At 43.7% G+C, this 22132-nt stretch overlaps 1 protein-coding gene across 1 annotated transcript; it reads right to left on the reverse strand.

Annotated features, from left to right (window-relative positions):
- Positions 1-1298: 1298 nt before the first annotated feature.
- Positions 1299-13989, reverse strand: LOC134207106 (uncharacterized). The gene is made up of 2 exons (XM_062682824.1): positions 11455-13989; positions 1299-1529 (listed from the first exon to the last, which is right to left on the reverse strand). The coding sequence occupies exons 1-2, from the start codon at positions 13987-13989 to the stop codon at positions 1299-1301; spliced, it is 2766 nt and encodes a 921-aa protein (XP_062538808.1).
- Positions 13990-22132: the final 8143 nt, after the last annotated feature.

Genomic DNA, 22132 nt, shown 5'->3' on the forward strand with positions numbered 1-22132 from the left:
CCAAACCAATCCAAATCCAATCCAAATCCAATCCAAATCCAATCCAAATCCAATCCAAATCCAATCCAAACCCAATCCAAATCCAATCCAAATTCAATCCAAATCCAATCCAAATCCAATCCAAATCCAATCCAAATCCAATCCAAATCCAATCCAAATCCAATCCAAATCCATTCCAAATCCAATCCAAATCCAATCCAAATCCATTCCAAATCCAATCCAAATCCATTCCAAATCCAATCCAAATCCAATCCAAATCCAATCTATTCCATTTTTGCATTAGTATATCCAAACCGAAAAATGCCTTGGCCGGAACCGGGAATCGAATCCAGCCACCCTCAGCATGGGCTTGCTTGATAGCCGCGTGTTCAACCGCTAGGGTAAGGAGGGCCCCAATATGGAAGTGAATCATTTTACTTCAATCCATCTACTGCTACAAACACTTCATCTGCAATCTGAATACTTTATGTCGGGTATTGGACATAACAGTTTTGCCAGAAAACAAGAAATTATATGCCACAGCATTTTTCCACGGAATCATGCAATGGTTTAAAATCACTTTATGTTCTTGGAAATTGCATTCTCGGAAATTTCTGTTTGACGCCGAAGCCGACAACTGTTTGAAAATCACTGGTCAGAATGCATCGAAACGGATCGACTAGTAGGTATATGGGGAAAATCGTATAACAAAGGCTCCATGTCCGAAGCATCGGTGCACGAAATCAGTGCCAAAAACAATTAGGCCCGTACCGAAACGTGGCGGCATTTCTATCGTTGATGCAAACATCCAGTACGGAATTAATTGTATGAAATTTCAGCTAATAATAAGCATTTGAAATATGTAAATTTTACGCTCCAATAAATAATACAACTGAAGCTGGTTTCCGGGAATGTACGAATATCCGATGCGTATTTCAGAACTATCGATTTTCACTCAATCGAATTTCCACATCGCATCGCGTTTGCATGAATATTGTTGCTGGAATCGATGTGGCACGCGGTGTAAATGGATCGAATCGATTCCGAAATTAAAGCGATTATTTGAACTTTTCGATTCCTTCCCGGCGAAATGTGGCGGAAACGTAACATTTCCGGTTCGGATCCATCATTTCACCCGTTTCCCGCTGCTGCTGTGAGCCATGTGGAAGTCAAGCAGCAGTCGTGGTGGCGCTCCCGAAGGAAATTCGCCAACGTCTTTTCCCATCATGCCACCAAACCGCGAACACGAACGGAAATTTAACACATTTCGATTTTCTTCCGGATCGATTATCCTACGAACCGGCACGGGGATCGCGAATTTACTTCCATTCGTTGCACGTCGAGCTGGGATCCCGTGCCACAGCAGCGGCTGCATTTTTACGAGCACTTTGTGAAATTTGACCCGGAACATTGCAGTGCATGGGGAGTGAGCTCGTCACGTGCAACATCTTGGCGAACAAACGAGTCATCTTCGTCGCGAATTGCACAATGTATTTGAATCTTTGGGGACAGCACACCGTCGTCGATGGCGGCCGCGGTGGTGCCACCGTCTTCCAATCGGAAAGAGATGCGGATGTAGGTGGGACCGGGATGGCTCTGCTTCCGTCGTTGTTTCTTTTGAGGTTGTGAAAAGCGAATGACTGTGGTGTTTCTTCCGCGCTTCAAGGAGTTCGGATGGAGGTGTTCGTTTATTCTTAGGCAAAAATCGAAGGCTTCGTGAGCAAAACCACAATTTTGTTCGAATTTAAGTATGTCGAAGCAGACTGTTAGGAAGCAATAAATATGAACAATCGTGATAGAAAAATCACATCTTGTAACATCCCTAGCAGATCGATTGATGCGCCCAGGTGTTCCACTTTGCCGCAACTCGATGCAGCATTGCTAGACTGCATCAGTAATAGGATGCGCTTCGCTAGAATAGCGCACATTGGAAAAGCAAAAATCCGGAAGCAAACAGAGAAACGCAGAACCGTCCACCGCCATCGTCATCGTCTTTGTCGATCGTCGTTGAAAAACATCCATATTTATGATGAGGAAATGCGTTCGCTCCGGTTCCTTCTGCCGGTGATGTTTGAAAGCGCAGCCAGCCGGGGTCCAGAGATCGAAATTTATTGAAATCGGCAAAAAAAAAACACATAGAAGAGCATCGATTTAAAACGAAAACGCATGGCGATGTGAGGAGCGGATGGCGAAGACGACAAGAAAAATCAAGTGAAAAATGCTTTTAACATCAATTCCACTTCTATATTCATTGATTGGGAAAACAGCGGAGATGGAAGAGTCTGTTTCATTGGATTTTGCCCGGCAGGATTCTGCTTCACTGATTCTCCTTTGTCTTAAACAGATTCGTCTCAGAACAAAGCAGAAATTTCCATGAACAGCAGAACAAATGACGGCGAGGAAGAATTCATTAGGGAATTAAAAAATCTCAGAACTTATAATGTCAATAACAAGATTTCAATTATCTTCACTTTCGACTCAGAATCTGTAGTTTTGAAACGATCTTGTGTACATTAAACTAGGAGCAAATACATTTTAATTAATTCTAAGGGTTTCAAAACCTTTCGAAACTCTTAACTAATTGTTTGTTCCGGCTCTCAAATATTTGATTTTTTTACATTTAAAATGCATTTCTCCTTATATGTGATGAGTTCTGTGAGCTGGGATATCTTGCAACGTGTTGTTTGAGCCGAGTTGGCACGTCTCGATTAGAGATAACCTATGCGATGTGCAGCTTGAGGGCGCCGATTCATTCACTAGAGGTAAACTGTTGAAGTGCTGACTGACGGGTAGCAATGTGGGCCAACATCATCAGTTTGGAAGCGGATGGTGGAAATGGATTGAAGAAATAAAGCGCAGTGATGTATTTCGAGTAATTTGAAACCGGTAACGGCGATGGAGGTGGTGGTGGGGCCATGTGGTGACGAATGTGCCGAGGCTAAGTAGATCTCGCGTCGGAACGATGGTTAAGTGGAATTTCAATAGGTGCTTTTACTTGCTTCCATACGATGAATATCTATTGTCTCTGAGATATTGATATAAATTGGATTCAAAGCTTTTAAGATGTTCTCAAGTTAGGGCACTTTATTTTCTTTTCATGGGCTCGTGCTACTACAAAGTTGCCTGTCGCTTGTAGACAACTTTGTTTATAATGAAATCATATTTAAATCAATGTTGCTGAAAGCAATCTAAAGTAATATTTCATAAAATATTGAATGATTTTTTATGTGAATGAGTTATTTATCGTGTCCGGAGCAGACGGCTGAACTCGAGTTAACCATCTGTTGGGTGAACCACAACTTCCTACTCAATGCTGACTTCTTTAATTTAAGCTGTCAAATTTCCGTTCGATACCAATGACTATTTTATATGGACTCTACGACACTACCCATAATTCCATTACCCATAATTCCATTTCCCATAATGCCATTTCTTCGAAGGCCACTACCTCGAAGGCTACTACCCCGAATGCAATTGCCCCTAATGCGACACTACCCCGAATAAGCCAGTACCCCGAATTAGACATTATTGCAATTTTAAAAAATGTAACTGAATAAAAGATTACTCATAATTCATATGAATGATCAACAGTTTGCCTGAAACTGTTTTAATGTAGTATAGAACTAAGTACTCTTACTCCGTAAAATTCCGTTTCACTTCGTATGGCAAGAGTCCTGAAGGGTGGGGGAGATTATGCAGTACGTTCTCATGCACAATACAGAACTGCTGTAATCTGAAAAAGTGACGTATACGCCATTTTCCAAAAATGGTGTTAACGAGTACTACTCATCGAGCTCTTTAACAGAAAAATAGAAAACAGGCATGTTGTAAAATGGCGGTTACGTCACTTTTCCAGATTACGGCAGAGAGGGACGGAGTCAGCATGGCAACAAGGTTGAAGTTGTTCCTTGGTCGCTATAGTAAAAGCAACGGATTCTGGATGAAGCGTGGTCTAAATCTCGGAATCGACGAGTTAGTAAGTAAGAGTGAGTGAGTGAGTAAGAGGGAGTGAGGAAGTAAGTAAGTAAGAGTGAGTGATTAAGAATGAGCATGAAAGAGAGAGTGAGTGATTGAAAGTAAATGAGTGATTGAGTATGAGTGAGTGAGCGAGTAAAAGTGGCTGAATTAATAAGAGTGGGTGAGTGAGTAATAACTAGAGAGGCCGAGGAAGTGAGTGAGTAAGAGGGGGTGTGTGTATGAGAGTCGCGGGAAGTCGCGTTGACTTAAGGTCACTCCTCAAGCTTCAAAGTGCTCGAGTTTTCGGGGGCCCACCACTCGATACGGAAGCAACGCACAACTTTAATTTTTTTTATTATTTCACGCACGCTGCAACGCAGCAAAGCTGAACTTATTAAAACAAAAGTTGTCTGGTGCCTCCGTATTGAGCGGTGTGCCCTTGAAAACGCGAGTGAATTTCGTTTTGGATTCTGTGATGCTTGTGCTTAAAAAAGACATCGCCCTATATCGGGCAAACGCATTCATTTAAAGAAGGCATTATTTCCTCAGTGTGCCTGATACCGTGCAAATGCGTCCATTTAAAGAAGGCGTCAACACTTCAGAGGATTTAAAACAAAATTTTGAAATTTAAATGAAATTGCCTCCTTGGTATAGTACCAACGAACTTCAAAGAATTTTTAATATTGAGACATTGCAACAAATGCCCAATAGAACAAATTCCAATTTTAGACAAAAATCGTTGCAATCTTCTATTGTAACAATCAGATTCTTGTACCCTTAGTATAAAAAAAATGGGATTATTATCAATTGATTACAAAATTTGAAAAGTAATCGCCGATAACAGCTCGCCTACTTTTCTAAGCTAACCACGGTGGAGGTTGGTACTTTGATTCTGATGGCTTTTCCGTCAACATGACCTTTAAGTGTCGAGCGTTCCAGTCTCTCCAAGACACGTGGAATCTTTTTCGCAAATATTATATCAATTTGTCCATTTCGAAACATGTGCTGTGCATATGCACAGCCAAGATATTTACCTTAAAAGTAGAGGTAATTAAACAGTGCGAAGGAAGAAGTGAAGAGTGAGAAGTAATAATTGAGAAGTGACAAGTGAGAAATGGGAAGTGAGAAGTTAGAAGTGAGTACAAGGTGGACCCGATTATCTGGGACTCGATTATCCAGAGTGAATGGCTCGTTTATCCGGGGTCATATTTATACCCTTCTTTAAAGATAGAAAAGATATTGACCATGTAAACAAATTATCAAATATAGTTATATGTCCGGCACTAGGGAATCTACCCCTACAAAAACGACATGGGATGGAAAGCAATCTACACACTTAACGCATTTCACCGTATTCGGTAAATTTTACCGAAATCTCAACCGCAGAACTGTTCGGTAATTTATTTTGCAGTTTTTTTTGTAATTTTTTCCATTGCTCAACTGTCAAAATCACCGAAAATCAGTTAAATTATTTACCGAACAGTTCTGCTGTTGAGATTTCAGTAAAATTTTACCGAATTCGGCGATTTATTTCAAGTGTGTAAAAGGAATATATAGCTGGGATGATCACACACGGTCCCAGCTGTGGGGGGTACGTCATGAAAATCACAGAATGTTGATGTGACTAGTGATGAAAATTTCCCGTTTCCGTTGGCTCTATATTAGTGATAAAGCTTTGTAAACAAACCGATTTTTAGCAAAATTGGTTTTTAAAGTTATCGAATCTTTATTACGGGAAAGGGCCGTTTGGCCACAATCCATTCAGCCGAAAGCCATTTGGTCGAATGCCACTAGGCCGAACAAACCATTAGGCCGAAACCCATCTGGCCGAATAGGTCATTTGGCCGAATAGGACATTTGGCCGAATAGAACATTTGGTCGAATAGGACATTTGGCTGAATAGGACATTTGGCCGAATATATCACTTGGGCGAATCGATCATGTAATTTGAAAACTGAGGAATAAGGAGTGAGAAGTAAGTAGTGAGACGTATCACTATTTGCTTTTCACTTTTTACAATGAACGGTGAGAAATGAGAAGTGAGTAGTGAGACGTCTCACTGCTCATTTATTATTTCTCACTGTAAAAAGTAAGACTACTTACTTTGAGCTTCTCACTTTTCACAGTAAGAAGTGAAAAATGAGGCCAACTCCTCATTTCTCACTTCTCACTGTAATAAGTGAGTATTGAGACGTCTCGCGTCGCACTTCGTACTACTCACTTTTTACAGTGAACAATGCAAAATGAAGAGAGAGAAGTGAGACGTATCATTTCTCACTTTTAAAATTAACTGTTCGGCCAAATGTCCTGCTCAACCAATGATATGTTCGGTCGAATAACATATTCGGTTAAATGATCTATTTGTCCAAATGACCTATTCGGCCAATGACCTATTCGGCCAATCAACTTTCGGTCTAGTGGCCTTCGGCTAAATGGCATTCGGCCGAAGGGTATTCGCCCAAAGGGCCCTTCCCCCCTAAATCAATGGCCTACCTGCTTCCAAACAACACAATCTTTTCGCCCAAAGAAACTATTCTCGGGAGCATATAATGAATATAATTTAATGAATAACTGTCCTTCTTATAACATTATTTTTTGGGAAATCCTTTAAAACGTTCTGAAAAATGAAAAATCAGTAGAATTAATTACATTCAATGTAAACAGCTTGCATTGATCTGAAGTTAATAAACAAACAAAGCGGAAATGGTTGCTGATAAACAATGAGCCTCGTGTATGGTTCGGCGCTGTTCAGCGTTGGAAGCAGTAAACTGTCAGAATTGCTTATAGCGCCGGCATTATGGCGAGCGTAGAAAGCTGGATATGTACCCCTTGAGCTTTTTCGATGTTTTCATCAATATACACCTGAATACCAAACCATTGGGGTCTCCAGCTAGCCAGCTAGCCTTTCTGCATTTTTTGATTAAATTTCGCCGGAACAGTCTAATGAACTACTCTCGAAAATTCTTTGAGCTTTTTCAAAATATTATTTTGAAAATTATTTTCGGGATTTCCATGGCAACTACTTTAAGGTGAAGGTGGGTTGAGTACCAAAACAGAGCTTTGAAAGTATTGGTACTATAAAAACTGTCGTATACTGTAGTAGTATTGGTGTCGCATTTATAAAAAAAAAAATTGTGGTTCAAAAAACGACCCAGCACCACCACGCTCACTCGATTCCGTCAAATGCTTCGAGTGTCCTCCAAAAACTGATTTGAACAAAAACTGGTTGAGCGCAAGCCGGTTCAATTTTGTATGAAAACTAGTATGGGAAACTAAACCTTTTATTACACTGGCTTCAGTGCCTCCCCTCCAAACGCTCACGCAAAAAAAATGCGTTCCCGAATTCGTAAACCAGCAAAAATACACCGTGATTTAATTCATGAATTCGGGAACACCAGTCACGTTTTCCAGAACGTTCCAGAAAACGTGACTGTATTCCTGAATCCGTGACTGTTGTTCATGAAAAAAATACACCATGAACTCGTTAGTTCACGAATTCATGAACGCTTTTTTTTGCGTGCTGGCGAACAGAGAACCCACATACCGCACGAAAACCGCTCCGCAAGAAAGATTCATTGATTACGTAACGTTGAATAATATTTAGCTTTGGCATTGTATACCCCACTCACCCCAACGTCACACTTTTTGTATGAAGCATTTGCCCCTTGCGCGATTGTGTAGACTAGACTAGACTAGAAGTATCTGCCCCTGGTGCGATAGCTATCACAGACAAATTCTGAATATTTTGTTGAATTGCACGTTTCACTGATGCCTTCTGAGAAGCCTAATGATCATGCTAAAGATTCGCAAACTCGCTTAAAATCGACTTCCAACTATTGGAACGACCATTCTATATGGATTGTCTATGGAGTTGAAGCTCTTGAATATTTCATCCAGTCATATGGTCTCCCCCCTCGCCATCGCCCAATGACGGAGTGCCAGAATCAGAATAACGTTAAATTCAAGCTCGCCATATCAACTGTCATACAAACCTGAAACGACCTGTGCACGGTAAGCCTCTAATCAAACCAGCCCAAACCATCGGATGACATCCAAATTATAAATCATAATCGACTAAGCGTGGCGGAGAAAAAATATTTTTTGAACCACCCTGTTTATTAGTTTGCTGCTGCCGGTGCCGTTGTTTACATTCGCTCCGCGATCAGTTTTTAATCGTTTTTTCGGGCAAAAATAGCAGTATATATTAAGTTTTCGGTTTAAACAACTGAATGATTTCGAAAATTGATGTTTAATTTGCATTCCATCAACATTTCGGGGTGTTCATGTGCGGAGAAGTGAGTAAAAATTTGATTTTTCCAGTGCCCTTTGAGAAGAAGTGAAGTGCAGTAATAACCCCACCAAATCGCGAACGGCTAATAAATTGGCACGAAAGTGCTGATTTATGATATAATTCGAGCCGAAATATATAGGACCCTTTGGATAAACATGTTCATTATCATGGGAAGTGAATAAATATGCTGTGAACAGGTTAGTAATTTGAATATTAAACTTTTGTTCGATGCTGTTCGAAGCATTCGAATGCTGGTGGGAGAGGGGTGCGGGAGGTGTGGGGTTGACTGTCATCGTGGTACTCTTCCAACTATGTCCTTAAAGATTTGAGAATTTTTTGGAATTTCCAAGAAAGCACTTCGTAATTTCCAAGGAGATTTTTTTGGTATTTCTGTGGGTTTTTTTTCATTCAGAGAAAGGCTATTTTGCCAAATAATACGTTATTTCGAAAATCATCAAGCCAAATTGTATTTGGCCGAAATGAACGTTTGAGTGAAACGGTTGTACAACGGAAAACAGTTTGGCCTAAAATTTCATTTGGCCAAAGCGACATACAACCGAGTTGGTAATTTGGCCGAAAGGCACTCTTCCCTAACACGTCGTGTGGCTGAAATGGTCGTTTGGCCAAATAGGTTTATAAGGTCGAAATTTTTGTTTGGCCGAAATGGTTGTTTGACAGAAAGGGCCATTTGATCAAAAATCTCGTTTGGTTCAGCGGCCAAATGTGGAATTTTTTTTCCTGTTCGGGTGTGCCACTGCGACCAGTTATTATATCTATTGTAGCGTTACCCACATCCTTAGTGTTTAAGTGCATGTCAAATTACTCCATTACTATTGATAAACAATACAGTATCGGTTTCGATACAGTTGTTGTTGGAAATTGCCAACAGAGGAAGTTTTCCAAAATAATAACCCCGGAATAAAACGACCGTTGCTTGGGGTTTACGATAAGGGTAGTTATTTTTTTTCCTGCAATTTGTGGAAACTTGTTGAAAGGTATATAATTTACAATATAGGGTACAATATAGTTTTTCCATTATCAATTTAGAATCATTGTAAATAAAGTAATCAAAATTCAATATAACTCACGTTCAGTCCCGTTTCTATATTCAGTCAATGTCAGTGAACCAGTCTAATGTCTATGTCGGATTCGTAGTCAGGTCTGCACTTTAATCGTACTTTTTCTCCGTACTATAATATTAGGGTAATTTTAAGTAGATGTATGATTTTTAGGTAGTTAGATAGTTTACCAATCTAGTTAATAAGTTCCAATAGGAAATTTAGGTTAAGTGCACGTATAATTCTAGGCTTTCACTCCTGATAAACTGGATGAAACACAATTAGGATTTTTCAAGGAATTCATGTTTCGATAAGCACGCATTAATACCTGCTAAGTAATAATTCACCAAATAGCTAACAAACAGCTAACATAAATTTACTGCATTTACAACATGACATGTATTTTTCTCTATCATAATTGTTCTGCTTTCTGTTCTTCATCCCGACTCACCGGTGTCACCGTGTGGAATCTGTCATTCCGTCGTACCCGAGGCCATACCTGCTTATCGTGCCTATCGGCGAGGGGTACAGCGACCGATCACATAGAGAGGCCAAAAAAGTAGAGGCGCGCTGGCGTACGTTCGCCAACAGTCCCCCCAGGTACGATGGCCGCATGGCCAGCTTTATCCTTAACGCGCCATACGTCTAGCACGACTAACTTGGCTACTGGTCGCTCGTAGATGTCGCCGGTTGTCCTCACCGTCGCTGATGAATGCAGATCACTCGTCCTTTTGGCCAACAATTCCGGGGAAATCTAGGGTCGATAATTATTACCACGTCGTCGTTTTTGTATCGGCTTCGTATCGGTGAACCATTTCGTTCGGCGAGTTATCTCAGGCAAATAGTCGCTGACCCATCTTTGCCAGAACCGGTTGGCCTGAAGTTGAGATAATCGCCAGCATTGGCGTAACGTCGTAGCGCTATCATCCATAGCACACAGTGGTTTCACTCCATTAGACGACCCAAGCAGGAAATGGTTGGGTGTTAAAGCTGGTGCTGAGTCGTCTTCTACAGGAACATGTGTCAGAGGTCGGGAGTTGACGGTGTTCTCCACTTCTGTTAACAGATTCCGCAGCACTTCATCGGTCAAGTTTCTTGTTCGGAGAATGGCTAGCAAATTCTTTTTCACGCAGCCGATGAGGCGCTCCCAACTGCCGCCCATATGCGGCGAGGAAGGAGGAAGAAAATGCCAACTGGTTTCTGCATCCACAAACTCCTTCATCATTTCTTCATAATCGACAGTACTCTCCGCTGCTTTGATTTCTCGGTTTGCCCCGACGAAATTCGTACCTCGATTGCTGTGAAAGCTTCTAGGTCTCCCCCTTCGCGATATAAAGTTTCTCAGCGCCATAACGCATGGATCGGTGGATAGTGAATGGGAGACTTCAATATGAATTGCCGCGGGTGGTGGCCAGCAAGTGGCCAGCATATCCCAACGCTTTTCTGCTCGGCGACCGACGACGATCTCGTATGGTCCGAAAAAATCCACGCCGACATGGGTGAAGGGGCGTGTGAAGGCATGTAGTCGAGCTGCCGGTAGATCTGCCATGCAGGGTTCGGATTTCTCACTCACTCACGTGACAACAGATCACTCCACCATGCATTTTATCCGGATAAATTACAGTGCGATAAACTCCGGCACAAGCGATGATGCGAAAAATTGTTATCCTTCTTCCCATGTTTCGCGAAAATCAAATGCTGCTTACTTTGCCTCTCCGAGCTGATTGAATCTGACGATGCGCCACGATAAGCAAAAGGTTCAATACAGCAGTTTTTCCCATTGCTTTCAATCAATTCATGTGGTGGTGTGGTTTTAGTGGGCGCTCTGAACATTTTAAAATTGTTTTGGGTTCGAATCCCGTTGCGGTCCTAAATTTTTGTAAATATGCTTGTAAAATTTATCTGATGAGGCGACGAGAAGGAAAATTTGTGGATTAGAATTAGATTATCCGGCGATCCGGCGCTCTCGAATTTATCACCCACCATTCTATCAGGATTAAAATGTTGTGTGAGAATACTTCCTCACAGGGGGACCATGAAAAATCACACTCCGCTAAATGGATTAATCGCAGGTTTTTATTCATATGAGTGAGAATTCCGAAGCCTGGCCATGATCGGTACTCTTGGGATGACTCGGTGATTTTTGCAGCGTTGGCAGTTATTTCGGACATTGGTGAAGGTTGTGCGTAGCTTCGGAATACTGTATTTCTGTCGAATTTCGTTGATTATGGTCTCGTGGTTCTGATGGTGGATTTTTTGGTGGAAATGTGCAATAATCAATTTGGTGGTTGGGTGGTCACGTGGAAAGATAATTGGATTTTTGGCGTCTTCAGTTGCGTAATCGCAGTTGGTGATGCGGCCTCGCATTCGTAAAACTCCATTCTGGTCCAGCCAAGGTGATTTTTGGTGCAGCGGACTTGTTTTTGGTAACGGTGTTTTAAGCGGCAGCGTCGGCTCATCCTGCGATCGTTGGAGAAGAGTGACTTCATCGGGATAACTTTCCAACTGTGCCTGGCGTAGTAGATATGATTCAGCCAAGCTTATTTCTGAGCTGGAAAGAGGGCAGCTTTTTATAGACTTCTTAAAGCGCTTCAATTTGCAATTATTGGAGAAACGTTGCACAAACGCAATTACTCGAACTAATCGACCCCAATTGGAGAAGTCGTTCACTTGTACGATGGGATCGGATGCGGTGAAGTGTGCCATTGCACTACTACGGAGTTCGAGGTCGGTGGTGCCTGAGCCTTTCGACGTGTGTGGCCAATGGTCTTCGGCGAGATACAGAAATTGTGGGCCGTGGAACCATCTCGCTTGGGGCTTCAGATTTGGAAGTCCTTTCCATTTTGTTCCATCATCCGCAACGTTCAGATCGGTGGGAACGTACCTCCATTCAGTCATCTCCGTCAGCTCGAGAATTTCGCTAACCCGAAACGCTACAAATGATGAGTAACGGCGGTGGTCCGATCTGATCCAGCACAGGACATCTTGGGAGTCAGACCAGAAGAAACGACGGGTAATGTGAATCGTGAGGGCTTCGGAGAGTGTTCGGGCGCCGATCAGGGCCGACTGAAGCTCTAGGCGAGGTAAAGAGAGGAATTTCAACGGCGCGACTCGGGTTTTGGCGGCGACAATTTTGCACTCGACAACATCCTGATGTTTGAATCGTAAGTAGCAGATTGCCGCAATACCGTTTTCACTTGCATCCACGAACGTGTGAAGCTGTATGTCTCCGTAGTGGATGATTGACTCGCTGATGTAGCACCGAGGAATGCTGATCTTTTCGATTGTAGGAAGGACTTTGAGCCAGGTTTGCCATCTTTCGAAAATGGTTTCGTTTACTTGGTCATCCCAGCCGATGCCGGAGCGCCAGACTTCCTGAAGCAGTATTTTCAAATACATTAGAAATTGGGCAATTAACCCTAGCGGATCGAACACGGACATAAGTACACGCAGCATTTGTCGTTTTGTTGGCCGGTGTTGTCCCTCCAGCAGCGCTCGGCCGTATCGGTCCCACCCAACCTTGTAGGTAAAGGTGTCTACGTCGGTGCACCACCACATACCAAGCACCTTTTCCGTGGCTAATTCCGGTGAAAGATCGAGGTTTTTTTCTTCAGTGTTGTTCTCCTCTAAGGCTTCAGCGACGCATTTGGAGTTGCTGATCCAATTACGGATTTCGAAGCCGTCAGCTGCGTGTACCTTCTTCACTTGCAAGGTGAGTTCAACAGCTTCTTTCTCTGTTGCCACACTCACCAGCATGTCATCAACGTAGTGGCGTTTCTGGATCACTTCAACCGCCGCTGGATAATCCCCCTTGAAGCGCTCGGCGTTTAGGTTTTTCACGAACTGGGCGCTGCTAGGGGAGCAGCAGGCCCCGAATGTCATCACCTGGAGAACGTATATGGAGAGGGTCCCATCTTCATCATACCAGAGGAACCTCTGGCACTGCTGGTCTTCTGGACGCATGAGTACTTGCTGGAACATTTCGCGCACATCTCCAGTTAGAGCGATCCGGCCTTCCCGGAATTGTACCAGTATGGTAAACAGCTCGCTGAGTTGATCTGGTCCTTTGAGTAGCGCGGAGTTTAGGGATATTCCGTGGGCTACTGCAGCGGCGTCCCACACCATTCGGATCTTGCCTGGCTTATTGGCGTTCGTTACCGGAAATATAGGTAGATACCACGTCCGATGGAAATTTTGGGAACGTTCTTCATCGGTCACCTTCCTCGCATAGCCCTTTTGGACGAAATCGATGATCTTCTTGTTGAGGGCGTCCGCCAGTTGGAAGTCTTTATCCATTCTCTTCTTGAGGCACTGCAGTCGCCGGAGGGCCTTCGGAAAACTGTCTGGCAGCCGAATATTGTCGTAGCGCCACAACAAGCCAGTTTCGTAGCGATTCCCCTTCAGCACTGTGCGACTTTCGAGTAGATTCTGCGCTCGTTCTTCTTCTGCCGATACGAGACGTTTCTTCGGCTGAACAACTCCCAGGCTGTCTACTGCGAAGTATTCCTTCATCATTTTATGTAGGTCCTCGTCCGAAGACGGGCCGCAAGCGCAGATGTGAAACACAGAGCGTACTAAATTGGTGGCGTTGTTGTGACTCCCTCCACCACAAATTGTCCAGCCTAGCCGGGTTTTAACAGCGATCGGCTCGTGCAGCGCTCCCTCGCGGCTCTTTTTAACAAGGCTGAGGTGTTGATCCTTCATTCCGATGAGAATTCTTGGCCGGACATCTTGGTAGGAGGTGGTCGGAATTCCCTTGAGATGTTGATATAGCTAAGACAACTCATCGACATTGAGAGACTGAGTCGGAAGAAGCAATTCAGCAACTGTGCGCACTCCTTGCATGGTGTACATCTTGGAGTCGTGTTTTGACCCTATCTCAAGCTTGACACTCTTTGAATCGTCCTCTCGACGCTTTGCTCCTCCAGTCCAAAGCAAGCATAGCGGGGCCACATCTCCTTCAAGTTGCAGCTCATCCGCAAGTTCCTTGTCGAGCAAGGTGAGCTCGGACCCGTCGTCCAGGAAGGCGAATGTTTTGATTGATCGGTGTTTACCGTGCAGCACTACGGGTAGGTAGCGGAACAACACCTCACTAGTGGTAATCCGATGAGCATGACATCCGTGCTCGCCCAAGTTCGGAGCTGATATAGGTTCATGACGCTGGTTCGGCGATAATTTTCTTGTGTCGGTCGATACAGTATTCAACGGCAGCGATGTGTTCTTTTGCTCGTTATGCAGCAATTCGTGATGCTTCAACTCGCAGCCATTCTTCCCACAGAATTTAGCTTGACATCCACCCTTATGTTGGCGTAGACACCGGCGACAGAGGCCTAGATCTCGAACCGTCGCCCAGCGAGAATCGCGAGAGAACTCCAGAAAACGTTTGCATTTGGTGATCGATTTGCAGCTTCCTTTGCAAACTAGGCAGCTATCGGCTGCAGTTTTCGCGTTGGATGGCGCTGTAAAACGATGCCCCTTTGAGGCTTCCTCGGTGTGAGCGTTGACGAAAGTGTTGCTCTTCTTGGCTGTACGTGAGTCGTTACGCATAGCTTTGAATTCGCATGTGGTGTTCGGTATACTAACAGCACTAGCAGCTTCTGCTAGAGTGTAGAGCCACCTGCTAAAAGACGGTAAATTAACCGTGGGAAGCGATAGTCGATACTGCGCCCAATTCAACTTGATTGATGGTGGAAGCTTGTTGACGAGTTGGTGGAGGAAGGTCATATTATAGAAGTATTCTTCCAATCCACATGCGTCCATGGTTGCGATTTTTCTTCTTTTAATGATGGAAGGGAGTTGATTTTCGACATCATCGAATGAACGATCACCTCCGGCTGCCCGAATAGCATTTTGAGCGTTGACATAACTCCGTTGACGTTTGATGGATGTAGCAGCCGGCTTTTGACTGCTTCATAAGCTCGACCCTTCAAGCTTCGCTGCAATCGAACGATATTCTCCTCTTTGGTGAATCCGCACAGGGTAGTGGTGCTGTTGAAGGTGGATAGGAACAGAGGCCACTCTTCTGGATTTCCAGAGAAGGTTGGAAGATCTTTTGAAACGGCTTGTCGGGCGGCCAACTGCTGGCGGGAGATCGGGTATGGTTCAGCTACTTCCTCTTGATCTTGGTTGTAGAATTGCTGGCCTCGCAACGTAGATGAATGAGGATGATTTTGCTGATGAACCGAATGCCGGTTCGAGACTGGGACAAATCGTTGATACTCTGGAACTGGTGGGTTACGTGAGAACCGATGCAACGGATCTACTTCCGACTCCGGTGCTGGGAATGGATCAGAGGGGTTGGGCTCTGGTAGCGATGAGCGAGTACTACCAATCCGTGCAACTGCTGCATTCCATAGTTGCATTTTACCAGCGTGCATGGTCGGTTCGACCTGGCTCTCAATATTAGAGGCGATGCCAGATTTAGGTACATCTTCACCTTTCCTCGCCATGTTGTTTCCGTCCTTTGTGTTAGCAGCCAATCCTTCAGAAGATTCAGAGCATCTTTCACTGGAACGCTAGGGAACAATGCCGCTACGTCGAATGATACCATTATGCCCTCTTCTTCGATGTGTCCTGATTCCAACAGCTTCTGGGCGAACTCCTGGGTGTTGATGACTGACCTGCTGGGGAATGGTTTCGGCATACTTTGGAACTCCTTTACCAACCATTTGGCTATGTTTTGGGTAGGGGAACCCACTGATGAAGCTATCTCTCGCATCTCCTTGCCGGGTTTATGGATTTTTGGTAGTCCTTTAATCCTAGGTAGAACCGGGTTTACTGTCTTTACTCGGGCTTCTCCGATGATCGCCTTACACTCCTTTATTGTTTTGTCCGTGAGTCGTATTAATCCTGGTAGCGGATCCACTCTCAAATGTCTATAAGGTCCTCCGTTGATTTTCGTCGTCATCTGTTCGTCGTAGTCCTCTTTATCTTAGTATCTATTGGGTTCAACGAAGGATAAAGTAGAAATGTTGAATAAGGCAGGCGTTTATAAAATAAGTTGTTCCCAATGTGAAAATATCTATGTAGGCCAAACAAAAAGATCATTAGATATAAGGTTCAAGGAACATATGGCGGAAGTGAGTAAGGTGAAAAAAACGATAAGGGATTACATTACGAATTTAGATCTAAGGTAGCAGAGCGTGTGTATAAGGAAAATCACCCAATTACGGCATCAAATATTAAAATCTTAAGAAATTTCTCTTCCCCATGGAAACTCGATGTAGCTGAGAGTTTGGAAATCCACCGACAGGTACAAACAGCGCTGTTGAATAAGGATCAGGGAAATGGCAGCTCTTGGCTCTTCAAGTTTCTACCTAAGCAATAAAATAATTTACTGTATAGGTAAATAAAGTAGGCAAATAAGAATAGATTAGGTACCTAGCGTAGTGTAAATAGTGTAAGTTGCGATTGTTTTCTTCAAGTCGAGTCAAGTACGAGACACTGAAGACGACCATACAGTTGTGGTCGAAATACGTATCTGCAAAGATAACGAAAATTAACTGGTGGAATTAAATGGACAGAACTTAATTCGTCTTAGACGGTTGAATACATTCCACTAAAAGAGCTTTATATATTTTACTAATTATGTTTTATTTCTGAGACTGCTGTTGATAGCGGGGACTTTTTCTTATTGGCATTATCCCCATACTGGGACAGAGCCGCCTCACAGATTAGTGTTCATTAAACACTTCCACAGTTATTAACTGCAAGGTTTCTAAGCCAGGTTACCATTTTTGCATTCGTATATCATGAGGCTAACACGATGATACTTTTATGCCCAGGGAAGTCGAGTCAATTTCCAATCCGAAAATTGCCTAGACCGGCACCGGGAAATGAACCCAGCCACCCTCAGCATGGTCTTGCTTTGTAGCCGCGCGTCTTACCGCGGGGACTGAATACGATGAATCCTTAATAACCACAAATTATTGCCCTAGCTAGAAAAATGGATTAAGCTAGGGTTCTGTTTGGTAGATCTTACACCGTAACACACTACGTCAAAGTGATCTACCGTGTTACGGGGAAAATGTGGATTATTGAACGGGTTATATGGTCAAAAAAATCACATATTTGGCCAAATAACATTTTCGGCCAAATGGGCTTTCTGGCAAACGATCATTTCGGCCAAAAAAACCTTTTCGGCCAAACGACTTTTTCGGTCAAATGGCCAGTCAGACGAACGACCTTTTTGGATGTTTGCTCATTTTGCCTGAATAAAATTTTCGGCTAGATGGGTTTTTTCTTAAAGGTTTGTTCAACAAAATTACATATCTGGCCAAATACCTTTCGGCCAAATGACCCTACCTGTCATCTGGACGAAAGTCATTCGGCGAAAAGCCAATTATTTGAATGCCACTTGGGTGAATAACACATTAGGCCGGAAGTCATCTAGCCAACTCCCATTAACCCGAATTCAACGTTTGTCCGAAAAGGTATTAGGTTGAAAATGGTTTGACTAAAATGACATTTGGCCGCAAGCGATAAGTAGCAGAAATGCACATTCGGCCGAACTGGTAATTTGATCGAGAAGATGTTTGCCCTGATAGTTCATTTGGCCGTAATAGTCGTTTGGCCGAAAAAGACATTTTATCTTATAGATAATTTGGCTGAAGTTGCCGTTTGGTAGAAATCGTCGTTTGGCAAAAAGAGCCATTTGGCCCGAAAATTTCCTTTCTGCAAAACAACCATTCCGGCCAAACGGCATTTTCTGCCAAATGACCTAGTCGTCCTTGAATTAAACTTACATCACGAGTTTATCATCAAACTCTCGAATCTCCTAATCCTTCGGGCTCATTATCACGCCCTTTACCTTCCCAATCAACATTGCAGCAAACAGTCGCTTTATGAGCTGGTCCAACCAGCACGAATCCGAGCCAATGAGAAGACCGGGCGGGAAAAGCTGTCACTTGTCTAAAGCGACATCGTCTATGGTTGGTTTTTCGCATTTTTCCATTTCCCAGAAACTTCGTTCCCGGAAGCCCGAAACGACGAAAAAATGACGAGGAAAGATTCCATTTCGCTCCATTAGAGACCCAGATCTTGCTGGACAATGAAACCGACCAGATGGGCGACAGGAATGAGAAGTGTTTCTATCAGCGGAGAAAATTAATAACGGCGACCCTTGTCATAAGTCACTTTTAATTAGCGGAAAGAATGCAAAACGGGACCGGCTTGGGATGGGACAGCAAACGAGTGTTTTTCCTCGCGCCACACCTCGGCTTATCACCCTGACGAGCGCACGTATCGGACCCGAAAAATGTTCTCCCTCGAACTTTCACCCCCTCAATTCGATGGTGTAAACTGCGCTGAACGTGACAGCCATACCGACAGCATGGATAGAATTCCGCCCAAGTTTCACACTCCACTTCCGCTTCCACCCCCGGTTGTGATTGATGTCGAGAGTAGCTGAGGGATATTTATCATCACCTTTCCGTTTGCTGCAGTTCTTGCGATGCCATGGGAAAAACTTTTTTCACCAACTCCCAAACCATTTACACCACCGAAATTCCACCCCGCAATATGTCTCCGCTCATGCTAGCTTTCATAACTATTCGGAAGATGATGAAGAGGTACATCTACCACCAGCAACTGACGACGACGACCGGGGCGGCGATGGCTATTGTTTCGCATAGCTCGCCAGCGGGTGTGATGCTGCAGCATTCTTCGGATTCGGTTATTTCCGGAAGAGCTTCCACAATCTCCGATGCTGTGCCGCTTGACTCTCCGGGTCCCACTCCGCTTCGCTGAGCGGGGGCGCGTTTGGAATACGGAATGACACTGACGAACTAGCAGGCAAGATATCTATGTAGGTGGGTACACTCCCGATCATAAGTTTGGGGTCACCTCCTTCGCAAAGCAACGCCATCTGTACAACATTTTACTAATTTTAAAACTAAGAAAATTGCGCAAAATAATCTGCGAAAATGCGTATTTTACATATTTTTATCGTTGGGTGACCCTGAGCTTAGGACCTTAAGTGTAGATGTGAATAGAGCAGGAGCATAAAGTGAGGAGAAGACCCGTACAAAAGCAATTCAGTCCAGTCATCAACCGTCGTCGTTGTCGTCGTCGGCAAATGTACTCCGAACGGATGCCCGAGCTGCTGTGACGGAGTGTAGTGCTTTATCATCCAATTAAATATTTTTCGAGACGATTTATGATGAAGGCACCCTTCGTTCCGTTTTAATTCCGACCACACTGCTGAGTGGTGGGTGTTCGTTCAGGTAAGTGTCGCTCCCGCTGGATCTGGCTGATGAGGACGATCAACTTAGTGGGAAAGGGGGGAAATATTTGTAGAGTAAGGTGCGATAAGAGAATGCCCTCGGTTTGTTTTTTTATGATGCAAGCCTTTCTGTATTCAGCAAAGGATTTGAAATGTTTTAAAACATTTTGCGATATTTTTCAATCACCTCACACGGGTTGTACGGAGAAAAATGTACACTCGATGAAAACGCGTGGTCTATTAGAAATTTGTTTTATATGTTCAGTGAGAACGATGACCCAATCATACCCAAATTGATCAAATGAACAATTTAGAAAATCTGATAAAAGGATCAAATAAATAAATTCATCACCATGCGCATGTGAAATATTTTGCGGCATTTCTATCCAGACTAAAAATTTATTCTATTCTATGTATGTTCCGATTTATATTCAAGTTCTTACTTTAAACAATCAGCTTTCCAATCGCATCATGCATTCCAAGGATTCTCTTTCTAAGAGGACCGTTGCTTAAATCACTGGTTTAGCAACGATCGTTCGCTCCAAATCGCATCAGCAAATTTATTTGCATCGTAAATTCAACCATTCGTCACGGTTCACTGAATTCAGAGTTGGAACGGTTTTTCCTTATGTCTTGGAATGTAGTAGCCGTCGCCGAAGTCATCAGCGATGAATCGTCGTCGCCGTCGTTGTAGATGCCGACGGCTGTTTTCTTATGCGTCATGGGTGAACGCAGGCAAGTCTAATTCCCGGAGCAGGAGCATTTTGGAAATGATCCAATAGTGGATGGCAGCTGCAGCAGCAGCAGCAGCAGCTGGACTGGAACCCAAGGAAAAGGTACCCTGTTCGGCTCGGCCGAGCAACGTTAGATATTCGGCTCGCTAACTGACCATCCAGCTTTCGCAAGCAAGTGCGGCAAAATTATGGCCGGCTCGGAGAGATATTCACTTCCGCTGCCAGAACGCGACAGCCCGCTGCTCAACGAGGTGTGAAAGTTGATAATCATAAATAATGGATGGGATTGGGATCCAAGTCAGGAGGTGTAAGCATGGTGTGCTCGTTGGTCAGTTTGAGGTTCTCCGGTGTCGGTGGACCCGTTTTAAGGAGATTAAACCATTCTAGCCACAAGGTGTCGCCAGATTGCGTGGCGATGTGGTCTATTGCAAAGGACGCACAATAGGTTTAATTGGATACGTACCATCCAACACAGGGAAATTGAAAGATTTACTTACACCTGGTGCTCACTCACATGGAACTACGACCTGAAGTTTTTTTTTTTTTTTATTTATTGTATTTATTTGACAGGCTCAGGCGTGTATAACACTTAACGGAGCCGAGACTCTTAATGATATTTACAATCGATATCATCTTATTATCAACAGTTAGTAAGCGAAAGGGACAAAGACCAAGATACTCGTGGCGACTCAAGGTTAGATTGCGTAATTTGGTGATGGACGGGGTTGGGATTTAGGTTTGAGGTATTTCAGCTGCTCATCCGGGTATTTGACGCCATGTCTGGTTTGGTGTAGCGGCGTGCTCGGGTTTTGGTTCTTCAGGGAGCATCTTCCGGATGGCCAGAGCTTCATGGTACACGGAACAATGAGACAGAGACAAGAAAAAAACTGAGAAAGAAAAAATTGAAGTATTAAACTTTGATGTCAGACGAGCAAAGAAAGGCATAGATGGCCTGCAAATACACCACATCGCGATCTCCCAAAACATCTCTTAGTTCCCGGAAGGGTTGTTTACCTCCGGCCACAAGGGTATCCAATAGTTGCTCTCTTGAGGCGCCATTTTCCGTGCAATACCAAACTACGTGATCGATGTCATCGTAACCGGCTCCACACCTACAAAGATTGCTATCGACCAGGTTAATTCTATAGAGATGTGCGTTTAGTGAATAGTGATTGGACATAAGCCTCGACATCGTGCGAATGAAGCCTCGGCTTAAGTCCTCACCTCTGAACCACGCTCGCGCAGAAACTTTAGGAACTATGGAAAATAGCCACCGTCCAAGTTCATTGTGTGACCAATTCATTTGCCAACTTTGAAGAGTACTCTGACGGACTAGTGGGAAAAACTCGTTGTTCGAGATTTGTCTTTCAAAAATTTCACCTTCCTGTGCGCCCACCTTTGCTAGCGAGTCCGCCTTCTCATTGCCATAGATTAGGCAATGGGATGGGACCCATACAAAGGTGATCTTGAATGATCTTTCGACCAAATCACGCATCTGCTCTCTTATGTTTGTAAGAAAGTAAGATGCGTGCTTAACAGGTTTCATCGACCGGAGTGCCTCGATAGAACTAAGACTATCCGAGAAGATGAAATAATGGTCTACGGGCTGATTGGAAATTATCCCCAAAGCGAAGTTAATTGCTGCCAGCTCAGCAACATAAACCGAACACGGTTCCTGAAGTTTTCGGAAGGTGGTTGAAGTTACATTGAAAACACCGAAGCCAGTGGATCCGTTAATGCGAGAACCATCAGTGAAATATCTGTTGGTGCAATTGACATGTTCATATTTTTCAGAAAAAAGTGAGGAATAGATATTTGTCGAAGATGATCTGGTATTCCTTGAATAGCATGTTTCATGGACAGATCGTATTCAATGGAGGAACTGTCGTTG

Source organism: Armigeres subalbatus, chromosome 1 (assembly GCF_024139115.2).
Source record: "Armigeres subalbatus isolate Guangzhou_Male chromosome 1, GZ_Asu_2, whole genome shotgun sequence".
NCBI classification, from domain to species: domain Eukaryota; kingdom Metazoa; phylum Arthropoda; class Insecta; order Diptera; family Culicidae; genus Armigeres; species Armigeres subalbatus.

Excerpts from the sequence above, each read along its gene's own strand:
- LOC134207106 (XM_062682824.1), bottom strand. The coding sequence starts at position 13,989 with ATGAAGGATCAACACCTCAGCCTTGTTAAAAAGAGCCGCGAGGGAGCG. Across the intron at positions 1,530-11,454 it reads TACGCACAACCTTCACCAAT|ACGGTGGCACCACCGCGGCC; the intron begins GTCCGAAATAAC and ends TCCGATTGGAAG.